Source organism: Heteronotia binoei, chromosome 21 (assembly GCF_032191835.1).
Source record: "Heteronotia binoei isolate CCM8104 ecotype False Entrance Well chromosome 21, APGP_CSIRO_Hbin_v1, whole genome shotgun sequence".
Classification (NCBI taxonomy): Eukaryota; Metazoa; Chordata; class Lepidosauria; order Squamata; family Gekkonidae; genus Heteronotia; species Heteronotia binoei.
The window spans coordinates 15843279-15871145 of record NC_083243.1 but is presented as its reverse complement, the minus strand read 5'-3'; the positions used below and the strand labels follow the sequence as shown (position 1 = coordinate 15871145).

Sequence of the window (27867 nt, the reverse complement as noted above, 5' to 3'; positions counted from 1 at the left end):
GAGCTGGGGATGTTAGCCTGGAGAGGAATCATAGAGTTGGAAGGGATCTCCAGGGTCAACTAGGCCAACCCCCTGCACAATGCAGGAAACTTACAAATACCTCCCCCTAAATTCACAGGATCTTCATTGCTATCAGATGGCCATCTAGCCTCTGTTTCAAAACCTCCAAGGAAGGAGAGCCCACCACCTCCCGAGGAAGCCTGTTCCACTGAGGAACCCCTCTAAACTCACAAACACCTCCCCCTAAATTCACAGGATCTTCATTGCTGTCAGATGGCCCTCTAGCCTCTGTTTAAACACATCCAAGGAAGGAGAGCCCACCACCTCCCAAGGAAGCCTGTTCCACTGAGGAACCTCTCTAAACTCACAAACACCTCCCCCTAAATTCACAGGATCTTCATTGCTGTCAGATGGCCCTCTAGCCTCTGTTTAAAAACCTCCAAGGAAGGAGAGCCCACCACCTCCCGAGGAAGCCTGTTCCACTGAGGAGCGCTCTAAACTCACAAGTACCACCCCCTAAATTCACAGGATCTTCATTGCTATCAGATGGCCATCTAGCCGCTTTTTAAAAACCTCCAACTTTTGATTTAATTTCCACCCATTGGTTCTGGTCCTACCTTCTGGGATAACAGAAAACAATTCCACACCCTCCTCTATACAACAGACCTTCAAGGACTTGAAAATTGTGATCATATCAGCTCTCAGCTGCCCCCTCTCCAGGTAGCGATTGAGAGGTGAAATGTTTTCTGTGGCCCCAGAAGGCAGGACCAGAACCAATGGGTTGAAATTAAATCAAAAGAATTTCCAGCTCAACATTAGGAAGAACTTCTTGACCGTTAGAGTGATTCCTCAGTGGAACAGGCTTCCTTGGGAGGTGGTGGGCTCTCCTTCCTTGGAGGTTTTTAAACAGAGGCTAGAGGGCCATCTGACAGCGATAAAGATCCTGTGAATTTAGGGGGAGGTATTTGTGAGTTTAGAGCGGTTCCTCAGTGGAACAGGCTTCCTCGGGAGGTGGTGGGCTCGCCTTCCTTGGAGGTTTTTAAACAGAGGCTATATGACAGCAATGAGGATCCTGTGAATTTAGGGAGAGGTGTTTGTTAGTTTAGAGGGGTTCCTCAGTGGAACAGGCTTCCTCAGGAGGTGGTGGGCTCTCCTTCCTTGGAGGTTTTTGAACAGAGGCTAGAGGGCCATCTGACAGCGATGAAGATCCTGTGAATTTAGGGGGAGGTATTTGTGAGTTTCTTGCATTGTGAAGGGGGTTGGACTACATGACCCTGGAGGTCCCTTCCAGCTCTATGATTCTACTAACCAGGGCTGACCCTGCTTTGCTTCCAAGATCTGATGAGACTGGCATATCCAGGTAGGTCAGGGCCACTGTTCCCTCTAAGCTGAGTTAGTGTGAGCTAGCTCACAGTTTTTTGGCCATCGGCTCACATTTTTTGTCTTTTTTAGTTCAGGAAAATGGCCCCAGAGCCAGTTTGGTGTAGTGCCTGGACTCTTATCTGGGAGAACCGGGTTTGATTCCCCACTCCTCCACTTGCAACTGCTGGAATGGCCTTGGGTCAGCCATAGCTCTGGCAGAGGTGGTCCTTGAAAGGGCAGCTGCTGTGAGAGCCCTCTCCAGCCCCACCCACCTCACAGGGTGTCTGTTGTGGGAGAGGAAGATAAAGGAGATTGTGAGCCGCTCTGAGATTCGGAGTGGAGGGTGGGATATAAATCCAATATCTTCTTCATCTTCTTCTTCTAATTGATGCAATAGCTCTCCACTTGAATGCCAGGAGCTCACAAAGTAGAATTTTTGCTCACAACACAGCTTATAGGGAGCATCGGTCAGGGCTATTTTAATATAGGACTATATAACATAGGGGGCATACAGCTCAAGAGATCCTCTTGCCTGCACTGTAAAGCGGAGCAGGAATATTTCCAAACATTGACACAAAGTGCTCAAAGATGGCATGTGGGGCAAAGCACTGAGGACTGGTCACAGGCAGCGTTCCCTCGAAGCTGAGTTAGTGTGAGCCAGCTCAGTTTTTTAGCCCCCGGCTCACGCATTGTTGTCTTAGCTCAGGTAAAATGGCCCCAGAGCAAACTAATTGATGTAGTAGCTCACAACTGTAATGCCAGTAGCTCACAAAGTAGAATTTTAGCTCACAAGACTCCGTAGCTTAGAGAGGCAAGGCTCTTTTTCTAGCAGGAGCTTCTCTGCATATTAGGCCACACCCCCTGATGTAGCCAACCCTCCAAGAGCTTAGAGGGCTCTTAGTACAGGGCCTGCTGGAAGCTCCAGGAGGATTGGCTACATCAGGTGTGTGTGGCCCAGGGGCGGAATTCTAGCAGGAGCTCCTCTGCATATTTGGCCACGCCCCCCTGGTGTAGCCAATCCTCCAAGAGCTTAGAGGGCTCTTAGTACGGGGCCTACTGGAAGCTCCAGGAGGATTGGCTACATCAGGGGGGCGTGGCCTAATATGCAGAGGAGCCCCTGCTGGAAAAAGAGCCCTTAGAGAGAGTATTGGTCAGAGGTGAGAGAGATATTGCATGGAAACACCCAGTCACCTTGTGGGCTTCCGCAAAGCCTTCTTCCAGGATCTGGATCAATTGTCTCTTCTTCAAGGGTACTTCCAGGTTCGATACATAGAAGAGATATTCTAACATCTTCCTATGCATTCTGAAGGAGAGAAAGAAAAAGAGGAGAAGAACAGGAGAAATTGCTTTAGCTGCAAGCATAAAAACTGGTTCCCTACAAGAGAAGAAGATGGTGAGAACCGTCTTGCCGGATCGGCATTTGGTTCACAACGGTGGCCAAACGTACATCTTGAGCAGGGATGGCCAGACTGTCTTGGGAGCCACGTGTGGCTCTTTCACAGAAATTGTGTGACTCTCAAAGTCCCCTCACCCTGTCAGCCAGCCCCTCCCAGTTTCAAACTAGGATAAATATGGACAGGAAAGGAAAGGTCCCCTGTGCAAGCACCAGTTGTTTCTGACTCTGGGGTGACGTTGCTTTCACAACGTTTTCACGGCAGACTTTTTACGGGGTGGTTTGCCATTGCCTTCCCCAGTCATCTACGCTTCCCCCCCAGCAAGCTGGGTCCTCATTTGACCCACCTCGGAAGGATGGAAGGCTGAGTCAACCTGGAGCCAGCTACCTGAACCAGCTTCCATGGGGATCGAACTCAGGTCGTGAGCAGAGCTTAGGACTGCAGTACTGCAGCTTTAACACTCTGCACCATGGGGCTCTTTCCAAATATGGACATGTCCTGGTAAAATTCAACTGAGAGCCAGTTTGGTGTAGTGGGTTAAGTGTGCGGACTCTTATCTGGGAGAACCAGGTTTGATTCCCCACTCTTCCACTTGCAGCTGCTGGAATGGCCTTGGGTCAGCCATAGCTCTTGCAGGAGTTGTCCTTCAAAGGGCAGCTTCTGTCAGCGTTCTCTCAGCCCCACCCACCTCACAGGGTGTCTGTTATGGGAGGGGGGAGGTAAAGGAGATTGTGAGCCGCTCTGAGACTCTGAGATTCAGAGTACAGAAAAGGAAAGGAAAGGTCCCCTGTGCAAGCACCAGTCATTTCCAACTCTGGGGTGACGTTGCTTTCACATTTTCACGGCAGACTTTTTATGGGGTGGTTTGCCATTGCCTTCCCCAGTCTTTTACACTTCCCCCCCAGCAAGCTGGGGACTCATTTTGCCGACCTCGGAAGGATGGAAGGCTGAGTCAACCTTGGGCTGGCTACCTGAACCAGCTTTCGCTGGGATCAAACTCAGGTCGTGAGCAGAGAGTTCAGATCACAGTACTGCTGCTTTACCACTCTGTGCCACGGTATAGTGTGGGATATAACTCCAGCATCATCTTCTTCTAAATGCCATACAAAGTCTCTTTCGTAAGATTCACTTACGTGGAATCGCTTAAATCTTCTTCCTCTAAGAAGTTTTGGAACTTCTCCTCAAACTTCATCCTCAAAACCCGGTTGTGCACCCTGACGACACGGTTCACTTTCACGCCCGTAATGCCGTACGCTTTGAAGTCCCAGGCGCAAAACCGGGAGAGGATTAATTCATAGCAGGAATTAAACCTGTGGGCCGCGAGAAACGGAGGATGGCAAGTCAGTGGTTATCGCGGCCTTTTGGGTCTTCAAAGAAGGCAAAGAAGAAATCACATGCACCAGTCAATGTTCCCTCTAAGCTGTGGAGTCTCGTGAGCAGAAATTCCACTTCATGAGCTACTGGCGTTAAAGCGGTGAGCAGGCAATTTGGCTGCTGTGTAAATTAGTCTGCTCTGGAGCCTTCCTTCCTGAGCTAAGACAAAAAATGTGTGAGCCAGAGGCTAAAAAACTGTGAGTTAGCTCACACTTAACGCGGTTTAGAGGGAGCACTGGCAGCAATAGATGCTCAAGAGTTGTCCTTCCTCTTACAGCAGTGTTGCCTGTTTTTAACATTTTGAAAAGTTTTATTGATTTAGGAATAGGAAATAAAAAGGGGTAAGGGGTAGGAGTACATATTAGTCTTATTCTGCATAAGAAATACTTTCAAAGAACATAAGTCTACGTCTGCAATACTTTCTTAAAATACATTAATTGTCACATATTATTGTCTCTAAACTAGGCATCGTCAACATTTGGATATTTTATGTTATATATCTTTTTGTTAAAGTATCTATTGAATCTGACAATTCCAACAAAGGAGATTTTGTGTTACAGAGTACAGGAAAAAAGAAGAAGGTATAAGTTCACACCTATAAAAATACTTTCAAAAATATAGATCTACATCTGCAATACTTTCTTAAAATACATAAATTGTCACATATTATAGTCTCTAAACTATGCATTATCAACCTTTAGATATTTTATGTTATAAATCTTTTTGTTAAAGCATCTAATGGGGAGGGACGGTGGCTCAGTGGGAGAGCATCTGCTTGGGAAGCAGAAGGTCCCAGGTTCAATCCCCGGCATCTCCAACTAAAAGGGTCCAGGCAAATAGGTGTGAAAAACCTCAGCTTGAGACCCTGGAGAGCCGCTGCCAGTCTGAGTAGACAATACTGTCTTTGATGGACCAAGGGTCTGATACAGTATAAGGCAGCTTCATATGTTCATATATTAAATTTGATAATTCCAATAAAGGCAATCTTGTAATACAAAGTACAGGAAAAGAGGAGATATGAGTTCACACCTTGCCTGTTTTAAATATTGTCCTCTGATCCACCTTGAGACTCGGAGAGCAAGGCTGTCCATAAATGATTTAAATAAATATCATATTTTTATTTATTTTATTTTAATTTATATATTTATTTTTAGTACATTTCTATTCCGCCCATTCCCCGGAGGGCTCAGGGCGGAGCACAACATAGAATAAAACAATAAAATACAATAAAAAAACATTTTATGAACAGGCAACTCAACACAATATGGCAACTGGCCTCTGGCGCTTTGCTTCTGCTACAGATGGACTAACACGGCTACTCAGCTTGATCTACTGCAAGGCCTCGATGTGCTGCCTACTGAAACCTCTCAAATGGCTTTACCAGGGATCGCTTGGCGAACCTTCTTCGAAGCGTGTGTTTCCCACCGTTTCCAATTCCGTCAGCAGAAACTGCACAGCCAGATTGCTGGCTTTCTTCTTCTTCTTGACTTCCTGTTGATAAATTGCTTCGATTCTGTGGAAGAACAAACAGGATTCATTTCAGCTGGTAAGCCGGCAATGTATGACCTCCAAGGACAATGGTGCTCAATCCAGAGGGCCACACAGGGCCTTCAGCGTGCCAGTCAGATGCTTAGAGCTCTTGCCCCTTCCTCTGTTCACACTTTTATCGGGAGCAGATGGGCCACTAAGGCCCAGGGGAAAACTACGTGTAGGCTGATGGTTGAGGGGACATCATCATCATTAGGAAGAGGAGGAGGAGGAGAAAGAAGAGAAGGAGGAGAAGGAAGAGAAGATGAAGGAGGAAAGAAAGAAGGAAGAGGAGGAGAAGGAAGAGAAGGAGGGAAGGAAGAGGAAGAGGAAGAGAAGATGAAGCAGGAGGAGAAGATGAAGGAGGAAAGGGAGGAGAAGGAGAAGAAGGGGGAGGAGGAGAAGACAAAGGAGGAAAAGGAGGAGGAGAAGATGAAGGAGGAAAGGGAGGAGGAGAAGGAGATCAAGGAGGAGAAGATGAAAGAGGAAAAGGAGAAGAAGCAGAAGGAGGAGGAGGAGGAGAAGAAGGAGGAGAAGATGAAGGAGAAGAAGGAGGAGGAGGAAAGAGAGGAGAAGGAGATGAAGGAGAAGAAGACAAAGGAGGAGGAGGAGAAGATAGAGGAAAGGGAGGAGGAGGATTGGATTGGATTTGTACCCTGCCCTTCACTCAGAGTCTCAGAGCGGCATTCAATCTCTTTTCCCTTCCCCTCCCCACAACAGACACCCTGTGAGCTGGGTGGGGCTGAGAGAGCTCTGAGAGAGCTGTGACTGACCCAAGGTCACCCAGCTGGCCACATGTGGAGGAGGAGTGGGGAATCAAGCCCAGTTCTCCCAGACTAGAATCCATGCACTTAAAACAGTACACCGAACTGGCTGTTACACTTAACCGCTACACCAAACCGCTACACCTAACTACCCAAAGGAGACTCAGAGCGGCTTACGATCACCTTTCCTTCCTCTCCCCACAACAGGCACGATGTGAGGTAGGTGGGGCTAAGAGCTCTGAGAGAACGGTGACAGACCCAAGGTCGCCCAAGCAGGCATCACATGGAGGAGTGGGGAATCCAAGCCGGTTCTCCAGATTAGAGTCTGCTACTCCTAACCACTACACCACGCTGTCTCTCCCTTCTAGCCACTGCTGCAGCACCCATAATCGTCCAGAGGAAGATGGACGGCTTTAAAGTTTGACCTGGTCTTAATGAAAACTTTTCGTGGGAGTCTAAAACTATTAAATGAAGTTAACCCCCTACAGAAATCACCAGATGTATTTTTTACACTTTCTCCCCGCCAATCTGACAGAGCCATAAAAGAGACATGAGCTGTCAAGTACCACAAGGGCTGTGTTGTGAGACTCCCTCTCTTTCAGCCCTGGCACAGTCCTCCGCCTCAGCAACAGAGCCAGGGCTTTTTTTGTAGCAAGAGCTCCTTTGCATATTAGGCCGCACCCTCTGATGTAGCCAATCCCCTTGGAGCTTACAGTCGGCCCTGTACGAAGAGCCCTGTAAGGAATTCTAGCAGGACCTCCTTTGCATATTAGGCCACACACCCCTGATGTAGCCAATCCTCCTGGAGCTTCCAGTAGGCCCTGTACTGAGAGCCCTGTAAGGAATTCTAGCAGGACCTCCTTTGCATATTAGGCCACACCCCCTGATGTAGCCAATCCCATTGGAGCTTACAGTCGGCCCTGTACGAAGAGCCCTGTAAGGAATTCTAGCAGGACCTCCTTTGCATATTAGGCCGCACCCCCTGATTTAGCCAATCCCCTTGGAGCTTATAGTCGGCCCTGTATGAAGAGCCCTGTAAGGAATTCTAGCAGGACCTCCTTTGCATATTAGGCCACACCCCCTGATGTAGCCAATCCCCTTGGAGCTTATAGTCGGCCCTGTACGAAGAGCCCTGTAAGGAATTCTAGCAGGACCTCCTTTGCATATTAGGCCGCACCCTCTGATGTAGCCAATCCCCTTGGAGCTTATAGTCGGCCCTGTACGAAGAGCCCTGTAAGGAATTCTAGCAGGACCTCCTTTGCATATTAGGCCACACACCCCTGATGTAGCCAATCCTCCTGGAGCTTACAGTAGGCCCTGTACTGAGAGCCCTGTAAGGAATTCTAGCAGGACCTCCTTTGCATATTAGGCCACACACCCCTGATGTAGCCAATCCTCCTGGAGCTTCCAGTAGGCCCTGTACGAAGAGCCCTGTAAGGAATTCTAGCAGGACCTCCTTTGCATATTAGGCCACACCCCCTGATGTAGCCAATCCCCTTGGAGCTTACAGTCGGCCCTGTACGAAGAGCCCTGTAAGGAATTCTAGCAGGACCTCCTTTGCATATTAGGCCGCACCCCCTGATTTAGCCAATCCCCTTGGAGCTTACAGTCGGCCCTGTACGAAGAGCCCTGTAAGGAATTCTAGCAGGACCTCCTTTGCATATTAGGCCACACCCCCTGATGTAGCCAATCCCCTTGGAGCTTATAGTCGGCCCTGTACGAAGAGCCCTGTAAGGAATTCTAGCAGGACCTCCTTTGCATATTAGGCCACACACCCCTGATGTAGCCAATCCTCCTGGAGCTTACAGTAGGCCCTGTACTGAGAGCCCTGTAAGGAATTCTAGCAGGACCTCCTTTGCATATTAGGCCACACACCCCTGATGTAGCCAATCCTCCTGGAGCTTCCAGTAGGCCCTGTACGAAGAGCCCTGTAAGGAATTCTAGCAGGACCTCCTTTGCATATTAGGCCACACCCCCTGATGTAGCCAATCCCCTTGGAGCTTACAGTCGGCCCTGTACGAAGAGCCCTGTAAGGAATTCTAGCAGGACCTCCTTTGCATATTAGGCCGCACCCCCTGATTTAGCCAATCCCCTTGGAGCTTACAGTCGGCCCTGTACGAAGAGCCCTGTAAGGAATTCTAGCAGGACCTCCTTTGCATATTAGGCCACACCCCCTGATGTAGCCAATCCCCTTGGAGCTTATAGTCGGCCCTGTACGAAGAGCCCTGTAAGGAATTCTAGCAGGACCTCCTTTGCATATTAGGCCACACCCCCTGATGTAGCCAATCCCCTTGGAGCTTACAGTCGGCCCTGTACGAAGAGCCCTGTAAGGAATTCTAGCAGGACCTCCTTTGCATATTAGGCCGCACCCCCTGATTTAGCCAATCCCCTTGGAGCTTACAGTCAGCTCTGTACGAAGAGCCCTGTAAGGAATTCTAGCAGGACCTCCTTTGCATATTAGGCCACACCCCCTGATGTAGACAATCCCCTTGGAGCTTACAGTCGGCCCTGTACGAAGAGCCCTGTAAGGAATTCTAGCAGGAGCTCCTTTGCATATTAGGCCGCACCCCCTGATGTAGCCAATCCCCTTGGAGCTTACAGTCAGCCCTGTACGAAGAGCCCTGTAAGGAATTCTAGCAGGACCTCCTTTGCATATTAGGCCGCACCCCCTGATGTAGCCAATCCCCTTGGAGCTTACAGTAGGCCCTGTATTAAGAGCCCTGTAAGGAATTCTAGCAGGACCTCCTTTGCATATTAGGCCGCACCCCCTGATGTAGCCAATCCCCTTGGAGCTTACAGTCGGCCCTGTACGAAGAGCTTTGTAAGCTCTTGGGGGATTAGCTACATCGGGGGGGGGGCGTGGCCTAAATATGCAAAGGAGTTCCCGCTACAAAAAAAGGCCTGAATAGAGCCTCAAGTCCCAAGCTTGCCCATTGTTAGCAGCAGCCCTTGCGCCTTTCGCCGAGCCAACGTACTCCTCGAGCTTTTTGTTCCAGAAGGCGATCCTTTTCTTGAGGCACTCCAATTTGAGCAGGAACTGCCTCTCCTGGCTGATTTCCTCACAGGCCTCATTGGTGTTTTCATCGTCCCTGTTTGAATTTTCCCCGTCGAGGTGCCAGGGGGCGCTGGCCTGTACTTTCTCGGACGCCTGAAGATCCTCCAGATCGCGCTCCAGCTGTCAGGCAAAATGAGCGGGGCTGTCAGGAGCCGGATGTGGTAAACGGCAGAGAAGCACAGGGCTCTGTTCAGCTTGCAGGAAGAGCCCTGGTGCTGGAGGAGACCCTGCAGATCAGCAACTGCACTTCTGTCTCCAAGAAGATAAGACCAGAAGCAGCCCTGAGAGAAGCCATGTCCCTGAGATGTTCCAAGAAGACAACACGCTCTCCTGCAAACCACCATGCAGAGAAGGTTTCTTCCTCATGTACCATATCTGACTCCCAAGCTCTGGGAAGATGGCAAGGAGGCTTTGAAGGGAACAGACCTCCTCTCACAGGGCTTTTTTTGTGGCAGGAACTCCTTTGAATATTAGGCCACACACCCCTGATGTAGCCAATCCTCCTGGAGCTCACAAAAAAGAGCCTTGTAAGCTCTTAGAGGATTAGGGTTCCCAAGTTCCCCGTGGCACCTTTTGTACCACAGAATTTTGCCTCATAAATTGTTAGAGCGTCCAGGAAAACCATAGAGTTTTCCCGGAAATGCCTAGAGCGGCCAGTGAGTGGCGTCGCCGGCACAATGACGTCACTTCCGAGTGACATCATCGCACCGGCAGCGTTAGGGGAGGCGAGTTGGGAACCTCCAGGGCAGGAGAACCCCCACCCGGCCTGGAGGCTTAACAGCCCTATGGATGACTGGCTACATCAGGGGGTGTGTGTGGCCTAATATGCAAAGCAGTTCCTGCTACAAAGAACGCCCTGTCCTCTCACTTTTCTCCTAATGCCACTGGTATTCAGGGATATACTGCCTCCGAATAAGGAGGTTCCATTTAGCTATCCTGTCCTACAGCCACCGACGGACCCAGACTTCCAGAATTTGTCTAATCCCATTTTTACAGCCGGTGGCCATCCTGCAATAGCAAATTCCATAAAGTTAGTCAATATCTGATGTGAAACAGTCCTTTCTGAGATCTGTCCAGGTTTCTTTGGTGGACTGCATTAGAGGTAGGGGGAAAAAAAAGAATCTCTCTTTTCACTATGGTTGTTAGATGTTCGGTGCCACAGGAGGTGGTAGCAGCTACAAGCATAGACAGCTTCAAGAGGGGATTGGATCAACATATGGAACAGAGGTCCATCAGTGGTTATAAGCCACAGTTTATCATTGGAGCTCTCTGTCTGGGGCAGTGATGTCCTGTATTCTGGGTGCTTGGGAGGCACAGTGAAAGGGCTTCTAGTGTCCTGGCCCCACTGGTGGACCTCCTGAAGGCACTTGGGGTTTTTTGGCTACTGTATGCCACAGAGTGTTGGACTGGATGGGCCATTGGCCTGATCCAACATGTCTTCTCTTATGTTCTTATACACATGCCTTGTTTTGGGCAGAAGCTCATAGGAGCAGTAAATAAAAACTAACAAAAGCTCGTACTGAAATAAAAAAGTTGTTTGTCTTTTAAGGTGCCATTAGATTTTTGGTCTTATTCAACAACCCAGACCAGGAATGTCTTCTCTGATGTGTGGCTGCTGTCTGAAATTTTAGTCAGAGAAAGGCCTTGCTCAGAACTTGCAATCTGTGCACTCTTCAGTGGGAGATGCCAGGGATTGAACCTGGGACCCCTGAATGCAATGTAGCCTGGCTCTATTTTATTTATTGACTCATTCATTTATTTTATTTAGGCAATTTATATTCTGCCCTTTCCCAAAAAACAGGCACAGGGCGGCTCACAACATTCTAAAAACAGTATAAAACAACAGTTAAAAACCAAATCAATGGGAGCAATACTGTTTGATAGATCATAATAAGTTATAAATAGCAGCTCAGTTGGGCACATGTTATATGAACGGAGAGTCTAAAATGGTAGATTGAGTAACAGTCATATTACAGCGGAGATGATACCGTAGCACAGGGCCAGCCGATGCAGTAGGATGCCTGCTGCCTCAACCAAAGGCCTGGTGTCAACCAAAGGCCTCAATCAAAGGTCTGGTAACTCTAGGAGTTACCTCAGCTCTAGGAGTTGCCTCAACCAAAGGCCTGGTAACTCTAGGAGTTACCTCAACTTTAGGAGTTGCCTCAACCAAAGGCCTGGTAACTCTAGGAGTTACCTCAACTCTAAGAGTTGCCTCAACCAAAGGCCTGGTAACTCTAGAAGTTACCTCTACTCTAAGAGTTGCCTCAACCAAAGGCCTGGTAACTCTAGGAGTTGCCTCAACTCTAGGAGTTGCCTCAACCAAAGGCCCGCTAACTCTAGGAGTTACCAGAAACTCTCTGGTAACCACAGCCCCACCAAGGCCAGCTGGAGATAAGAACTCAAGCCACTTGTGGCTCAGAAGGACCTCCAGGGCCAGGCCCCCACCCACATTCCCCCAATGGCCTTCAAGACCACTTGGCTCACGTGCTTGATGTGGCAGTGGAAATGCTTAATCCGCTCCTCGGGCAGCTTCTGCAGCTTGCATTTCCTTTCTCTGAGCTTCTCCAGCTCTTCCTCCAGCTGCCGTTGGGCACTCTTAACACGCATGTTGTAGTACATCACCTTCTTCATCACGGTGGTCTTCCGGGACAAAAGGAAAACCAAATGAGAGATAACCTGGTGTGCAGCCGTGTTAGTCTGAAGCAATAGAACGGGGGTGGCCAAACTTGCTTAACCTAAGAGACACACAGAATAAACCAGATGTTTGAGAGCTGCAAGAAGGAAGGAAGGAAGGAAGGAAGGAAGGAAGGAAGGAAGGAAGGAAGGAAGGAAGGAAGGAAGGAAGGAAGGAAGGAAGGAAGGAAGGAAGGAAGGAAGGAAGGAAGGAAGGAAGGAAGGAAGGAAAATAGATGGAGGAGGGAGAGAGAGGTGGAAAGAAAACAAGTTTAACTTTAAATGCATTTGCCAAGCTTCCAGCTGGCTTGGCTTGGACAAGTGATTTAAAGAGAAACATGCCTTCTCCAAGCTGGTTGATGGGGGTGGTGGGGGCTTTGAGAGCTGCAGAATATGTGTGAAAGAGCCACATGTGGCTCCCAAACCATAGTTTGGCCACCTCTGCTATAGAACAAAGCTGCAGTCCAGTAGCACCTTTAAGACCAAAAAAGTTTTATTCAGAATGTAAGCTTTTGTGTGCACGCACACTTCCTCAGACGATGACATGGGGTACAATGAGCAGTTATATACAGCTTTTACCACATGAAAGCTTGTATTTTGAATAAAAATTTGGTCTCAAAAGTCCTACTGGACTCCAACTTTGTTCCAAAGGAGGGATAATATTGTTTCCCAGGTCAAGAGAGCCAAATTTTTTGACATTAATTATTTGAGGTTTTGTTACTACTAAGAAATATTACTACAATTAAAAAAAAATTCCCCCAATTGCTTAAATTCTAACCTTTTTTCTGTTATTTATTTAGAAAATTTGTATGCCACTTGTCCAGAGATCGGCTCAAGGCGCCTTACAACTAACAAAACGAAGCCTTACAACTAACAAAATATGCCCCCGAGTGCAGTCCTAAACAGAGCTGGTGGTGGCACACTTTGTCAAGTCTCAGTTGCCTTATGGTGACCCTGTAGTCTTTTCAAAGGCAGTTTGTTGTAGTGGCTAAGTGCGCGGACTCTTATCTGGGAGAACCAGGTTTGATTCCCCCACTCCTCCACCTGCAGCTGTTGGAATGGCCTTGGGTCAGTCATAGCTCTTGCAGAGTTGTCCTTGAAAGGGCAGCTTCTGTCAGAGCTCACCCATCTCACAGTATGTCCGTTGTGGGGGAGGAAGATAAAGGAGATTGTAAAGCCGCTCTGAGACTCTGATTCAGAGAGAAGGGTGGGGTATAAATCTGCAGCCTTAAAGACAGGAGGTGAACAGAGGTGGTTTGCCATTCCTTGCACTTCCTTGGTTATCTCCATCCTGCTTAGCTTCCAAGGTCTGACAAGAACAGGCTAATCTGGGCCATCCAAACCACTTCTTCACCCAAAGGGTGATTAACACATGGAATTCACTGCCACAGGAGGTGGTGGCAGCTACAAGCATAGACAGCTTCAAGAGGGAATCGGATAAGCATCTGGAGCAGAGGTCCATCAGTGGCTATTAGCCACAGGTGTATTGTTGGAACTCTCTGTCTGGGGCAGTGATGCTCTGTATCCTTGGTGCTTGGGGGTGGCACAGTGGGAGGGCTTCTGGCGTTGAACTGGATGGGCCTTTGGCCTGATCCAGCATGGCTTCTCTTATGTTCTTATGTGACACAGAGTGTTGGACTGGATGAGCCATTGGCCTGATCTAACATGGCTTCTCTTATGTTCTTATGTGACACAGAGTGTTGGACTGGATGGGCCGTTGGCCTGATACAACATGGCTTCTCTTATGTTCTTATGTGACACAGAGTGTTGGACTGTATGGGCCGTTGGCCTGATCCAACATGGCTTCTCTTATGTTCTTATGTGTGACACAAAGTGTTAGACTGGATGGGCTGTTGGCCTGATCCAACATGGCTTCTCTTATGTTCTTATGTGACACAGAGTGTTGGGCTGGATGGGCCATTGGCCTGATCCAACATGGCTTCTCTTATGTTCTTATGTGACACAGAGTGTTGGGCTGGATGGGCCATTGGCCTGATCCAACATGGCTTCTCTTATGTTCTTATGTGACACAGAGTGTTGGGCTGCATGGGCCATTGGCCTGATCCAACATGGCTTCTCTTATGTTCTTATGAGACACAGAGTGTTGGACTGGATGGGCCATTGGCCTGATCCAACATGGCTTCTCTTATGTTCTTATGTGTGACACAGAGTGTTAGACTGGATGGGCTGTTGGCCTGATCCAACATGGCTTCTCTTATGTGTGACACAGAGTATTGGACTGGATGGGCCATTGGCCTGATCCAACATGGCTTCTCTTATGTTCTTATGTGACACAGAGTGTTGGGCTGGATGGGCCATTGGCCTGATCCAACATGGCTTCTCTTATGTTCTCTCCAGTCTCACATTTGCAGCCTTCCAATCCCACCGGCCTCAATGGACTTAGAAGAGGATAGCACCGTATCATCAGAGGATAAATTGCGCCAGTCCAAGCAGGTTGACTTGGAATCCTAATGAAGTCTATTCATTGGAGCTTATTCCTGGGAAAGCGTTTTTAGGATTTGCACTGTAATTTGCAACAACAAATCAGCTAATCGGGGGCATTTTTAAACTGATCGACAGCATCCCAATCAGGCCTCATTTTGGGCAGCAGCTCAAAGGAGCAGAGCTCCAGAACCTCTAAATGTTATTGTGCTCTTTCTTTCTTACACTGCACCCCCCCCCTCCCAAAAAAACCCCCAAAACTTGCTGCTGGGTTCCATTGTTCAACCCCCCCTGTGAGAATTCTGCAGAACTCTGACAAATTTTCTGATATTTCCCCCCACCAAAAATGGGAAAAGAACCAAAACATATAAAGTAGACAGATGGAAATCTTCCTCATGCCACTGTGGCAACACAGGAGAAAGTAATGTAAAAAAAGTATGATTGGAGCAAGGTTTTATTATGACACTTATAATTCAAAAAGCCTTTTAAGGTAGATGCTGAGCTGGTATAATTGAGTACACCTTCTGGTGATATCAGGGGTGTGTGACATATGCAAATGGGTTGCACTAATGAGTTCTGGCACATCTTTTTCTACGAAATGACCCCTGATTATAATCATGCAGCAGATTTTTAAAAATCAACACCTTTACAAAACATATGGGTAGCTGGCCCAGTCTTGGCTGAGGGCCCTAAAATATATATCCAACAATGGTTTTATTTGCATGCAAAATTCAGTCAATTAAAGAAGAAGTCCGCAGATGTATACTCTACCCTTCTCTCTGAATCAGAGCGGCTTACAATCTCCTACATCTTCTCCCCCCACAACAGACACCCTGTGAGGTGGGTGGGGCTGAGAGGGCTGCCCTTTCAAGGACAACCTCTGCCAGAACTATGGCGGACCCAAGGCCATTCCAGCAGCTTCAAGTGGAGGAGTGGGGAATCAACCAGGGTCTCCCAGATAAGAGTCCGCACACTTAACCACTATGGCTGAACCAAGGCCATTCCAGCAGCTGCAAGTGGAGGAGTGGGGAATCAAACCCGGGTCTCCCAGATAAGAGTCCGCACACTTAACCACTATGGCTGACCTAAGGCCATTGCAACAGCTGCAAGTGGAGGAGTGGGGAATCAAACCCAGCTCTCCCAGATAAGAGTCTGCACACTTAACCACTATGGCTGACCCAAGGCCATTCCAGCAGCTGCAAGTGGAGGAGTGGGGAATCAAACCCAGCTCTCCCAGATAAGAGTCTGCACACTTAACCACTACACCCAACTGGGGCTGATTCTACATTCATGTTTGGGTCTGATTTTCTGAGCACTGAAATCGCCTTCTAGAAATCCAGAGTATATTTTTTCATCTACACTCAAAATGTTAATCCTGGACTTCCCCTCTACACTTGCTTGCTTTATTGGGGGAGGGGGGCAGGTTTAAGAGTTCCTTTGCTCTTTCTTGAGAAATGAGTTTATTGCCCTGTTTCCCAGGAAAGTTATCATCTTTATGGTCCTGTGGAATGCGCTTCCTGGAAAACCCTCATTCAAAAGTAGTCTTGGAAAGTCAGGGGGAACTCCGTGCTGAAAACGGTGTCAAAGCCAATTCAGGAATTAAAATGAAAATGACAGTCAAAACACTGGAGCAAGACAGAAGTCAAGGCACAGTGTAATGTCGATGATCACTTTTGAAAGCGCAGCATTACTGGATCTTTTGCCCAGTGTAAAATCAGCCTGAAAGAGTACCCAAATCAAGAAACTGTGGTTGGCTCATCATGTGCCCAGCTTAACCAGCATGTCAGGCAGGCCCATAGCTAGCCAGGGCCTGACAGTTTTTTGGGGCCCCTCACCCCCATCCCAGGGCCTCTCCCTGGGATATGTAGGAGGGACACCTAGGAGCAGCCGCTGCCCATTCCATGCTGTTTAAAGGGGGACCAATCATCTTATCAGCTGGCTGTAAATCACACAGGAGGGGAGGGTGAAGAGGGTTGTCTCCCAGCCTCTCCAGTTTCCTGCTCTTCTCCCCGTGGCTCTGCCCCTCCATGGCACTCTCCCCCCACTGGGCGTGGCCATGGGGCTGATATCAGGTTTTTCTTTTAATATTCTGAGCCCACCTCTGCCAACTCCTTGATCTGCTTCGAAGAGACATCGTAAGTGTCGAGCCTTTGAAGCTGAGGGATGTGATACAGGACGTGCGTCGCATAATTGCAGAGGTGGCACACCGGATTGGGCTCGTACTGGGGGTCGTTCAGACACAGGTCTTTTAAGTTGCATAGTCTTGCCAAATTGGTGATTTCCTTTCAAGGGAAAGAAAAAAAAAGTCAACTGTCACGACACACTTAAAAGAAACTCTGCGTTTTCCCCACTTAGAAAAGTACAGGGGAAAATATATCTCTCCTTCCCTTTCACCAGCTCTAATGTTCAGTGTGTCGCACTGCATCATGGGTACTAACTTTCGTACGTTCCCATGCAGCCAAGGCAAGTCAGGGCTGAACAGCAATGCAAGCTCTAAGTAAGGAAATGTCTTCAAAGCAGACCGTTAGCATTTTTAATAAACCAGGGCAACCCTAATCATGGACAATGCTTCCTCTAAGGCAGGGATCCCCAACTGCTGGGCTGTGGACCGGTACCGGTCCTGTTGGCAACCGGGCCTTGAGTTGTATAATTATCAGGGCTGGATTAAAAATTAGGTCAAGTAGGCACTGGCTTATGGGCCCCCATGCTTTTAGGGGCCTCTGGCTGGCTTTTCCCAAGTTTGCCTCTCTCTGCCTCTCCCCTGCAGCTTTGTCAAAAGGACTTTTGAAAAGGTGCCTGCAGGCTGCACCGGGGACCATGGGAAGTGGGGTGGGTGCTACCAACTCTGAGGTAATTTGTGAGGGGCCCCCCAAGATTTTGACTGCCGTGGGGCCTTCACAAGGTTTAATCCAGCACTGATAATTATTTCATTATATATTACCGTGTAGTAATAAGACGACATTGGATTTATATCTTGCCCTCCACTCCGAATTTCCGTCTCAGAGCAGCTCACAATCTCCTTTACCTTTACCTTCTTCCAGAGAGAGCCACTTTGGTGTAGTGGTTAAGTGTGCCGACTCTTATCTGGGAGAACCGGGTTCGATTCCCCACTCCTCCACTTGCACCTGCTAGCATGGCCTTGGGTCAGCCATAGCTCTGGCAGAGGTTGTCCTTGAAAGGGCAGCTGCTGGGAGAACCCTCTCCAGCCCCACCCACCTCACAGGGTGTCTGTTGTGGGGGAGGAAGGGAAAGCAGATTGTGAGCCGCTCTGAGACTCTTCGGAGTGGAGGGCGGGATAGAAATCCAATATCATCTTCTTCTTCCCCCACAACAGACACCCTGTGAGATGAGTGGGGCTGAGAGTTCTCCCAGAAGCTGCCCTTTCAAGGACAGAGTCTCAGAGCAGCCTACAATCTCCTTTACCTTCCTCCCCCACAACAGACACCCTGTGAGGTGGGTGGGGCTGTAGAGGGCTCTCACAGCAGCTGCCCTTTCAAGGACAGCGTCTCAGAGCGGCCTACAATCTCCTTTACCTTCCTCCCCCACAACAGACACCCTGTGAGGTGGGTGGGGCTGTAGAGGGCTCTCACAGCAGCTGCCCTTTCAAGGACAGAGTCTCAGAGCGGCTCACAATCTCCTTTCCCTTCCTCCCCCACAACAGACACCCTGTGAGGTGGGTGGGGCTGTAGAGGGCTCTCACAGCAGCTGCCCTTTCAAGGACAACTCCTATGAAAGCTATGGCTGACCCAAGGCCACTCCAGCAGCTGCAAGTGGAGGTGTGGGGAATCAAACCCAGTTCTCCCAGGTAAGAGGTCCACACATTTAGCCACCACACCACTTTAAAAATAAAGTGCACAATTGTATCATCCCAAAACCATCACCCCCCTCCCCCCAGTCTGTGGAAAAATTGTCTTTCACAAAACCAGTCCCTGGTGCCAAAAAGGTTGGGGATCGCTGCTGTAAAGCATGGAAAACTGGGCTAAAACCAATAAATTAATTTTAACAGGGATTAATGTAAAGTTCTGCATTTAGGTAGGAAAAATCCAATGCATGGTTATAAGATGAGGGAGACTTTTCTTGGCAGTAGTATGTGTGAGAAGGATCTAGGGGTCTTAGTAGACCATATGCTGAACATGAACCAACAGTGTGATTCGGTGGCTAAAAAGGCAAATGCAATTTTCGGCTGTATCAACAGAAGCATAGTGTCCAGATCATGTGAAGTGGTGGTATCACTTTACTCTGCTTAGAGGGAACACTGATCGTGGATCTTCCCAGCCATGTCTGGTTTGGCCTTGAAAATTAAGGGCCAAAATACATGTCACATTTGACACGTGTCAGGATGCAGGTGCCTGAAAAGGTGTTTCTTGCCAAACATGACTCCAAACATCATGATGAAGAAGGAGGGCTTCATGTTTCTCTACTGTGCCATGGGGGAGCTATTTGGCCTTTCTTCTGGCTTCTCATGCCATGGCACAGAAAGGCAGCCCAAAGACCCTCCTTCACCCCTGCACTGCTTGGAGCCGCACAGGACAACAAAGAAGTTTGCGAAGGTTAGTCCTCACTCTACAAATAGAAGAAGACGACGACATTGGATTTATACCCCGCCCTTCACTCTGAATCTCAGAGCGGCTTTGGGATGGACTGGTGAACAGTCTGCGTGAGTGAAAGTTGAGACACTCACTGTAATTTGATTTTATGCCTGCCAACTGTTTTTAAATATACAGTCCTCTGATATTATTTCCTCCCTTCCCAGCCTATCTGTAAATAATAAAACTTATTCTTGTTTTATTTATTTATTTAGTTATCAGATTTATATCCTAACCTCCCCCGACAGGCTCAGGGCGGCTAACAACAGTTTAAAAACATTAGCAATTTACAAACATATTAAAATTAGCTATATAAAAAACATTTCCGTACATATTAAAAGTCCAAGATGGCAAGCTTCTGATTTCCATTATATTAGTTCAGTGAGAATGTCGGTGCTGAAGGTAATAGCCACCTCCCCCTAACCATTAAAGGCGAGTTTGAATAGTTTGGTCTTACAGGCCCTGTGAAACTGTGGCAGGTCCCTGATGTTTTCAGGGAGGGCAATCCACAAAGTGGGGGCTATTACCAAGAATGCTGTGACTCTAGTGCTGGTCAATCGAGCTTCTTTCGGTCCAGGGATCTTAAGGAGATTTTGAGACCCTGAATGTAGTGCTCTCTGGGGTATGTATGGGGAAAGGCAATTCCAAAGGTAGATAGGTCCTAGGCCACATAGGGCTCTAAAGGTTAAGTTTTTAGCTTAAAACGCTATCCGTGCCATCCGTTATTTCTGACAAGGTTAATTTTGGTTCTCCTGAGGTATAGGGTAAAGGTGTGACAGGAAACAAAGCGGTCCCCTTTGCTTGCTGACCCTGGCACCTTCATAGACTCACAATCTCCTTTCCCTTCCTCCCCCACAACAGACGCCCTGTGAGGTAAGTGGGGCTGAGAGAGAAGCCCTGTATTGTTAAGGAACTCCATACTAGGGCAGGAAAAGAAAAGTAAACATTCTTGCTATCTAAGGTAAGATACAGAGAGAGACTGAAAGCACTTCTTTGTCATGGAGATGAGACAAAAAAAAGTAGGAAGAGGAGGAGTCAGGGGATGGAAGTCATTCCCTCAGTGTAGCATTCTGGGTAAACAAAGCGCAGCAGAGCAGAAGAGAGGAAAGACACAGAGGAAACTGATCTACCTAGTCTTGCTACTGCCACCTCTGGAAACTAGTGTGCTGTGTACACAGAGACATTGCACCATCCTTCACTTCCAAAACTGTGTATCTTATGATCAAATCTTACCCCTGCTATCAATTCTTACCCCTATTATCAACTATTTGCTCAGCTTCCCAGTTGCAGTATATATAGAGAGCCAGTTTGGTGTAGGGGTTAAGTGCACAGACTCTTATCTGGGAGAACCGGGTTTGATTCCCCATACCTCCACTTGCAGCTGCTGTAATGGCCTTGGGTCAGCCATAGCTCTCATAGGAGTTGTTCTTGAAAGGGCAGCTTCTGGAAGAGCTCTCTCAGCCCCACCCACCTCACAGGGTGTCTGTTGTGGGGGAGGAAGGTAAAGGAGATTGTGACCACTCTGAGACTCTGAGATTCAGAGTATAGGACAGGATATAAGTTCAATATCTTCTATATGTGGATGAAGGTATTCTCCTCTGCAAGACAAATGCAAGGAGTGACGCAACAATATGGAAAACCTAAAAAGGGACACTGAGAATTCCACACATACCTTGAAGGAACAGATCCTGTTCCCAGACAGGTTTAGTTTTTCTATTTCTTCATTGGGATCCAAGCAATGGCCTAAAACACGACGGAAGGGAAGTTAGCACAGAACGATATTTAGGTTTCATTTTATTTCCTCCCCAGCCTCTGTTTAGGGTCGCCAACTTTCAGGTACACTCAACACATAGGAAACCACGGTCTAGGTTGAGCAAACACTTACAGACAAATGGTGAGCAATACGATATATCTGATAATTTCCCAAGATTATGCAGTAAAGATAATCTTGGAAAATTATTAGATACATAATTGTATTGCTCGTGATTTGTCTGTGTTTGCTCAACTTCCAGGTACAGTCTGGAGATTTCCCAGAATTGCAACTGATCTCCAGAGGAAAATGGGTGTAGTGGAGGAGGGTGGACTCAATGGCAGTGTACCCTGCTGACATAAGAACATAAGAGACGCCATGTTGGATCAGGCCAATGGCCCATCTAGTCTAACACTCTGTGTTACACATAAGAGAAGCCATGTTGGATCAGGCCAATGGCCCATCCAGTCCAACACTCTGTGTCACATAAGAACATAAGAGAAGCCGCCCTGAGACACTTCGGTGGGAAGGGCGGGATATAAGTCCACTAAATAAATAAATAAAATAAGAGAAGCCATGTTGGATCAGGCCAGTGGCCCATCCAGTCCAACACTCTGTGTCACATAAGAACATAAGAGAAGCCATGTTGGATCAGGCCAGTGGCCCATCTAGTCCAACACTCTGTGTCACACATAAGAACATAAGAGAAGCCATGTTGGATCAGGCCAATGGCCCATCTAGTCCAACACTCTGTGTCACACATAAGAACATAAGAGAAGCCATGTTGGATCAGGCCAGTGGCCCATCCAGTCCAACACTCTGTGTCACATAAGAACATAAGAGAAGCCATGTTGGATCAGGCCAGTGGCCCATCCAGTCCAACACTGTGTCACATAAGAACATAAGAGAAGCCATGTTGGATCAGGCCAATGGCCCATCTAGTCCAACACTCTCTGGCACACAGTGGCCAAAAAAACCCAGGTGCCATCAGGAGGTCCATAAGTGGGCTCGGGACACTAGAAGCCCTTCCACTGTTGCCCCCCCTCCCAAGCACCAAGAATACAGAGCATCCCTGCCCCAGACAGAGAGTTCCAACAATATGCTGTGGTTAATAGCCACTGATGGACCTCTGCTCCGTATGTTTATCCAATCCCCTCTTGAAGCTGGCTATGTTTGCAGCCGCCACCACCTCCTGTGGCAGTGAATTCCACATGTTAATCACCCTTTGGGTGAAGGACTTCCTTTTATCCATTCTAACCCGACTGCTCAGCAATTTCACGGAGTGCCCACGAGTTCTCGTATTGTGAGAAAGGGAGGAAAGTCCTTCTTTATCTTCTCTGTCCCACGCATAATCTTGTGATGTCCCTCCCCTTCTCAAATCCTGCCCTCCCCACATTTCCATAAAGTTCCTTAACCCAGAGCCGGCAACCCTAGTTCCTTTCCAAAGACTCAGAACAGCTTGTGTGAGAGGGGCTGTCAAGCGGCAGTAACTTATGGGGACCTCGCAGGTGACGGCCGGTTTGGCGTAGCGGTAAAGAGCGTGGACTCTTATCTGGGAGAACCGGGTTTGATTCCCCACTCCTCCACATGCAACCGCTGGGTGACCTCGGGTTCGCCACAAATTCTCTCAAGGCTGTTCTTTCAAGAGCAGTTCTCTCAGAGCTCTCTCAGCCGCCCTACCTCACAGGGGGTCTGTTGTGGGGAGGGGAAGGGAAAGAAGGTTGTAAATTGTTTTGAGATGCCTTCAGGTAGTGAATAGCGGCATATAAATCCAACCTCCTCCTCCTGTTTTCAAGGGAAGAGACTAACAGAGGTGGCTTGCCATTGCCTGCCTCTGCACAGCAACCACAGACTTCCACATTGGCCTCCCATCCAAATATTAACCAGGGCTGACCCTGCTTAGCTTCTGAGATCTTTCACAATCAGGCTAGCCTGGTGTCGTGATCTGTGCTGTGCTGTGAGACAGAGGCCCGTGTCACAGTAGAGAGAGACAGCCTAAAATCCCCAGAATGCTCGGCGCTGGTTTCAGGCAATTGGCATCCAAGTAGGCTCTGAGGTGAATGGCTAAAAAGCTCTCTCAGGAGACGAACGCTGTTCTTTCCTCCTGAGAAGTCAAGCAGGCAGGATGGCTGCTGTTTAGGACGAAGACCCTCCCCCTGAAGGACACAGAGAGCAGGCCGAGGCCTAGTGGCCTCACAGACGAGAGACAGTTCAGTCTAGTTATGTTAGAGTTTTTGTGTTTATTTTCCTTCACCCGTTTTACTATGTTAGCAAGGGTGGCCGAACTGCGGCTCAGGAGCTACGTGTGGCTCTTCCACCCCATCAGCCAGCTTGGAGAAGGCATTTCTATCCTTAAACCAGTTCTCACCAAGTCAGTGGCTTGGAGAATGCGTTTAAAGTTGCTTTCTTTCCACCTCTCCTTCCCCTCCCTCTCTCCCTCCCTCCCTTCCTTGCAGCTCTCAAACATCTGACGTTCACATCTTGTGGCTCTCAAACTTCTGAGGTTTATTCTATGTGGCTCTAGGGTTGCCAATCCCCAGGTGGGGGCAGGGGATCCCCCGGTTTGGAGGCCCTCCCCCCGCTTCAGGGTCGTCAGAAAGTGGGGGGAGGGGAGGGGAGGGAAATGTCTGCTGGGAACTCTATGATTCCCTACAAAATTTTATTTCCATAGAAAATAATGGAGAATTGATCTGCGGGTATCTGGGGCTCAGGGGGGGGGGCTGTTTGTTGAGGTAGAGGCACCAAATCTTCCATACAGCATCTAGTGCCTCTCCCCAAAATATCCCCCAAGTTTCAAAACGATTGGATCAGGGAGTCCAATTCTATGAGCCCCAAAAGAAGGTGCCCCTATCCTTCACTATTTCCTTTGGAAGGAAGGCATTGAAAAGGTGTGCCGGCCCTTTCAATGTGATGGCCAGAACTCCCTTTGGAGTTCAATGATGCTTGTCACAGCCTTGATCTTGGCTCCACCCCTAATGTCTCCTGGCTCCACCCCCAAAGTCCCCAGATATTTCTTAAATTGGACTTGGCAACCCTATGTGGCTCGTACGTTAAGCAAGTTTGGCCACCTCTGCTATATAGTATTAAAGCACCTTATCTGTTCACTTGCCCTTCGTTGATTTTCCCTGTTTAAAATAAACCCTTTTGTTGTTCTTTGTTACTCTGCCTGGTCGACATGTCTATTTTCTTGGCCAAAGCAAGGGAGATTTGAAAGGCTTGGGAGGGGATTCTGGGTCTTCCCAAGGGACCCTCATTCCAGAGTGGTGGCAGCGTCGGGTGGCACCCCCATCAAGATCATGACACTTGGGTGGGGTTGCCAATCCCCAGGTGGGGGCAGGGGATCCCCTGGTTTGGAGGTCCTCCCCCTGTTTCAGGGTCATCAGAAAGCGGGGGGGGGGAGAGGGAAATGTCTGCTGGGCACTCCATTATTCCCTATCAAGACCGATTCCCATAGGGTATAATGGAGAATTGATCTGTAGGTACCCGGGGCTCTGAGGAGGCTGTTTTTTTCAGGTAGAGGCACCAAATTCTCAGCATCGCATCTGGCGCCTCCACCCAAAAATACCCTCCAGGGTTCAAAAAGGTTGGACCAGGGAGTCCGGTTCTATGAGCCCCCAAAGAAGGTGCCCCTATCCTCCATTATTTTCAATGGAGGGGAAGGCATTTAGAAGGTGTGCGGTCCCTTCAAATGGGATGAGCAGAACTCCCTTTGGAGTTCAGTTCTGCTTGTCACATCCTTGCTCCTGGCTCCACCCCCAATGTCTCCTGGCTCCACCCCCAATGTCTCCTGGCTCCACCCCCAATGTCTCCTGGCTCCACCCCCAAAGTCCCCAGATATTTCTTGGTTTGGACTTGGCAACTCTACACCTGGGCCATCCAGATCAGGATCAGAACAGCTTAGCAGACTACAACGGAAAAGCCCTGGGGGAAGAGACTCTCTTTTACAGACAAATCCTTATGAAGCAACGCAGGACACAACTCCCACTACCTGTCCGTGTATAAACATCACTTACCAATTTTACTAATGGAGTTCCCGGCGAGGTTGAGCTCCTTCAACCTCTGCAAAGTGGAGAGCCCCTATAAGGATGATAAAAGTCCTATCATACTCCAAATCCTTGGGCAAATTCATTTTTTTTCCTTTAAAAAAATTACCGTATTTTTCGCACCATAAGACACACCGTTCCCTCCAAAAAAAGTGTGGGGGGGAAGTGTGTGCGTCTTATGGAGCGAAGGTACCTTCCGGGGGGGGGCGATCCGCTGCCTCCGATCCCGGCGCTTCCCCCGCGCCTGCCTGCCTGGTTCCATCTTCTTCCAGCAAGCACTGGGATGGCTCCACGTGGCCCCACCGCAAACCCAGTGCTTCGCGAGCGCCGGCTGCGGAGGGGGCAGCGTGCTTCCTCCGTGCCTGTCTGCCTGGCTCCAGCTCTGACGCTTACAGCAAGCGCCAGGATCGCTCCCTCTGCCCTCCGATCCCGGCGCTTGCTGTAAGCATCAGAGCTGGAGCCAGGCAGACAGGCACGGCGGAAGAACCCGCCCCCACCGCAAACCCAGCGCTTTGCGAGCGCCGGCTGTGGAGAGGGCGGCGTGGAGCGATCCCAGCGCTTGCTGGAAGAAGCTGGAGCCAGGCAGGCAGGCGCGGGGGAAGCGCCGGGATCGGAGGCGGAGGCAGCGGATCCCCCCCCCCCCAGGAGGAAGATGCGTCCTACGGTCCGGAGCGCCTTATGGTGCGAAAAATACGGTATATCCCATCTCTCTCTCTTCGCTCAAGCCAGCAGCTGATAAAGATGCAACAATACTTAATAGCCAATGAACACCAAAGGAATAAAATTCCCAAAAGGCATTAGCCACAAAAGGGCAAAAGCGGCAAACTGGGTAAGCAGCAGCTACTTAGCAAACCAAAAAGATGGCCAAGGATTCAGAGGTTTGAGCAAAAGGCTCAGTGGAATAACAAGCCTTTCACACATAGTGTGTGGCTCTCAAAGTCCCACTGCCCTTGTTGGCTGGCTTGGAGAAAGCATTTGTCTCTTTAAACGCCACCCTACACTACTGAGAAATTGAAATCCACTACCGGCTCACTGTCAGTAAAAGACGATCCCGCCTAGGTTGTTGCTTAACAGTACCATAAAATGTTTTAAAATGTTTCAATTGTATTTACTGTTTGAAGTTTTGAACTGTTTAATTGTATTTCTTGTTTGAAGTTTTGAACTGATTGTTAGCCGCCCTGAGTCTGCTCGTGGAGAGGGCAGGATAAAAATTAAAGGTAATAATAAAAAAAAAAATAATACAGCTCTTCTCCAAGCCAAGCCAGCCAGCAGCCTGGAGAATGCATTTAAAGTTAGTTGCTTTCTTTCCACCTCCCCCTTCACCCATCTATTTTTATCCTTCCTTCCTTCTTTCCTTCCTTCCTGGACCTACTGTAAGCTCTTGGAGGATTGGCTATATCAGGGGTGTGTGGCCTAATATGCAAAGGAGGTCCTGCTAGAATTCCTTACAGGGCTCTTCGTACAGGGCCTACTGGAAGCTCCAGGAGGATTGGCTACATCAGGGGTGTGTGGCCTAAGATGCAAAGGAGGTCCTGCTAGAATTCCTTACAGGGTTCTTCGTACAGGGCCTACTGGAAGCTCTAGGAGGATTGGCTATATCAGGGGTTTGTGGCCTAATATGCAAAGGAGTTCCTGCTACAAAAAAAGCCCTGCATAAAGGTAGAGGGAGGGGGGAGTTAGCTGCTAGGAAGGGCTAACTGGAATCAAGATTATTTAACTAAGCGATAAGTGTATCTAAGATTGGATTAAAGCAGTTGGTAAAAAAAAAGCAGTATTACCTACTACTGCTTTAATCCAATCTTAGCTATACTTATTGCTCAGTTACTTATGCATCTTGACTCCAAATAGCCTTTTCCTGCAATTAACCCCCACTTTCTGTATGTAATAGACAGATATGTGATATAATATGTAAAGCTTACACCCACAATTAACCTTCGTTGATCTTAAAGGTGCCACTGGACTCAAATTTTATTATATTTTGATATTTTTCATTTTTGGATTTGGACGGCAATTTTTTATTTCTGTTTGTGAGCGGCTTTGAAGAGTGGCAAATAAATATTAAAAATAAAGGCATTAAAGCAGGTAAAATAAACGACAGGGCTTTTTTAAAAAAAGGAATGCAGTTCCAGCTGGCTTGGCGTCAGGGGGTGTGGTCTAATACACAGATGAGTTCCTGCTTTTTTGTAGAAAAAGCCCTGTGAGAAACAATGGTGACACCAAGGGTGTGGCCTAAAATGGAAATGAGTTCCTGCTCGGCTTTTTCTACAAAAAAAAGCCCTAAGTGCTGAGGATCTTGATTGGACGGTACCTATGACCTCACTGGGCTGAGTAACACCATTTGATTACCCCTCCCAATACTGTTTTAAAATCATTCTTTCTGTCCTCCTCACCCACCCAAGAGAAAGGAATTGATATCCACCAACCAACCACAGGGTTGTTGGGGGGTTTTACCTTAATTTCTTTAATCTGGTTCCCGTTCAGCCAAATGACCTCCAATTCGGTCAGATTTTCCAGGTTTTCAATGGTCGATATCCTGTTGTAGTAGAGGTAAAGCTTTTGCAAATGAATGCATTGCTTCAGACCTTCGATTTTCTGTCAAAGAGAGAACATGTAGCATTTTTTAAGCAGCACCCGCCCCAATAGCGATCTCTGGAGCATCAAGGGACGCGGCCGCATCTTCGTCAAAGTCCGCCAAAATACCTTGAACAAAATCAAGCCCCAAAAGGGGGAGACAGAGATCAATGAGTCCAAAACATTACTGGCCTACAATGTTCCCTCTAAGCTGCAGAGTCTTATGAGCAAAAATTCTACTTTGTGAGCTACTGGCATTGAAGTTGTGAGCTACTGCATAAATTAGTGTGTTTTGGGGTCATCTTTCCTGGGCTAAGACAAAAAAT

At 48.3% G+C, this 27867-nt stretch overlaps 1 protein-coding gene across 1 annotated transcript in view; it reads right to left on the bottom strand.

Moving 5' to 3' along the window:
- Positions 1-27867, bottom strand: part of LRRC9 (leucine rich repeat containing 9) — a 97718-nt gene that overhangs the window by 65453 nt on the left and 4398 nt on the right. The window contains exons 3-11 of the mRNA XM_060261514.1: positions 27422-27562; positions 24941-25004; positions 20850-20920; positions 16691-16873; positions 11961-12116; positions 9397-9596; positions 5512-5643; positions 3890-4066; positions 2554-2665 (exon numbers count right to left, since the gene is read on the bottom strand). Of these exons, the coding sequence (XP_060117497.1) occupies positions 2554-2665; positions 3890-4066; positions 5512-5643; positions 9397-9596; positions 11961-12116; positions 16691-16873; positions 20850-20920; positions 24941-25004; positions 27422-27562 (1236 nt within the window). The remainder of the gene's footprint in view (positions 1-2553; positions 2666-3889; positions 4067-5511; positions 5644-9396; positions 9597-11960; positions 12117-16690; positions 16874-20849; positions 20921-24940; positions 25005-27421; positions 27563-27867) is intronic.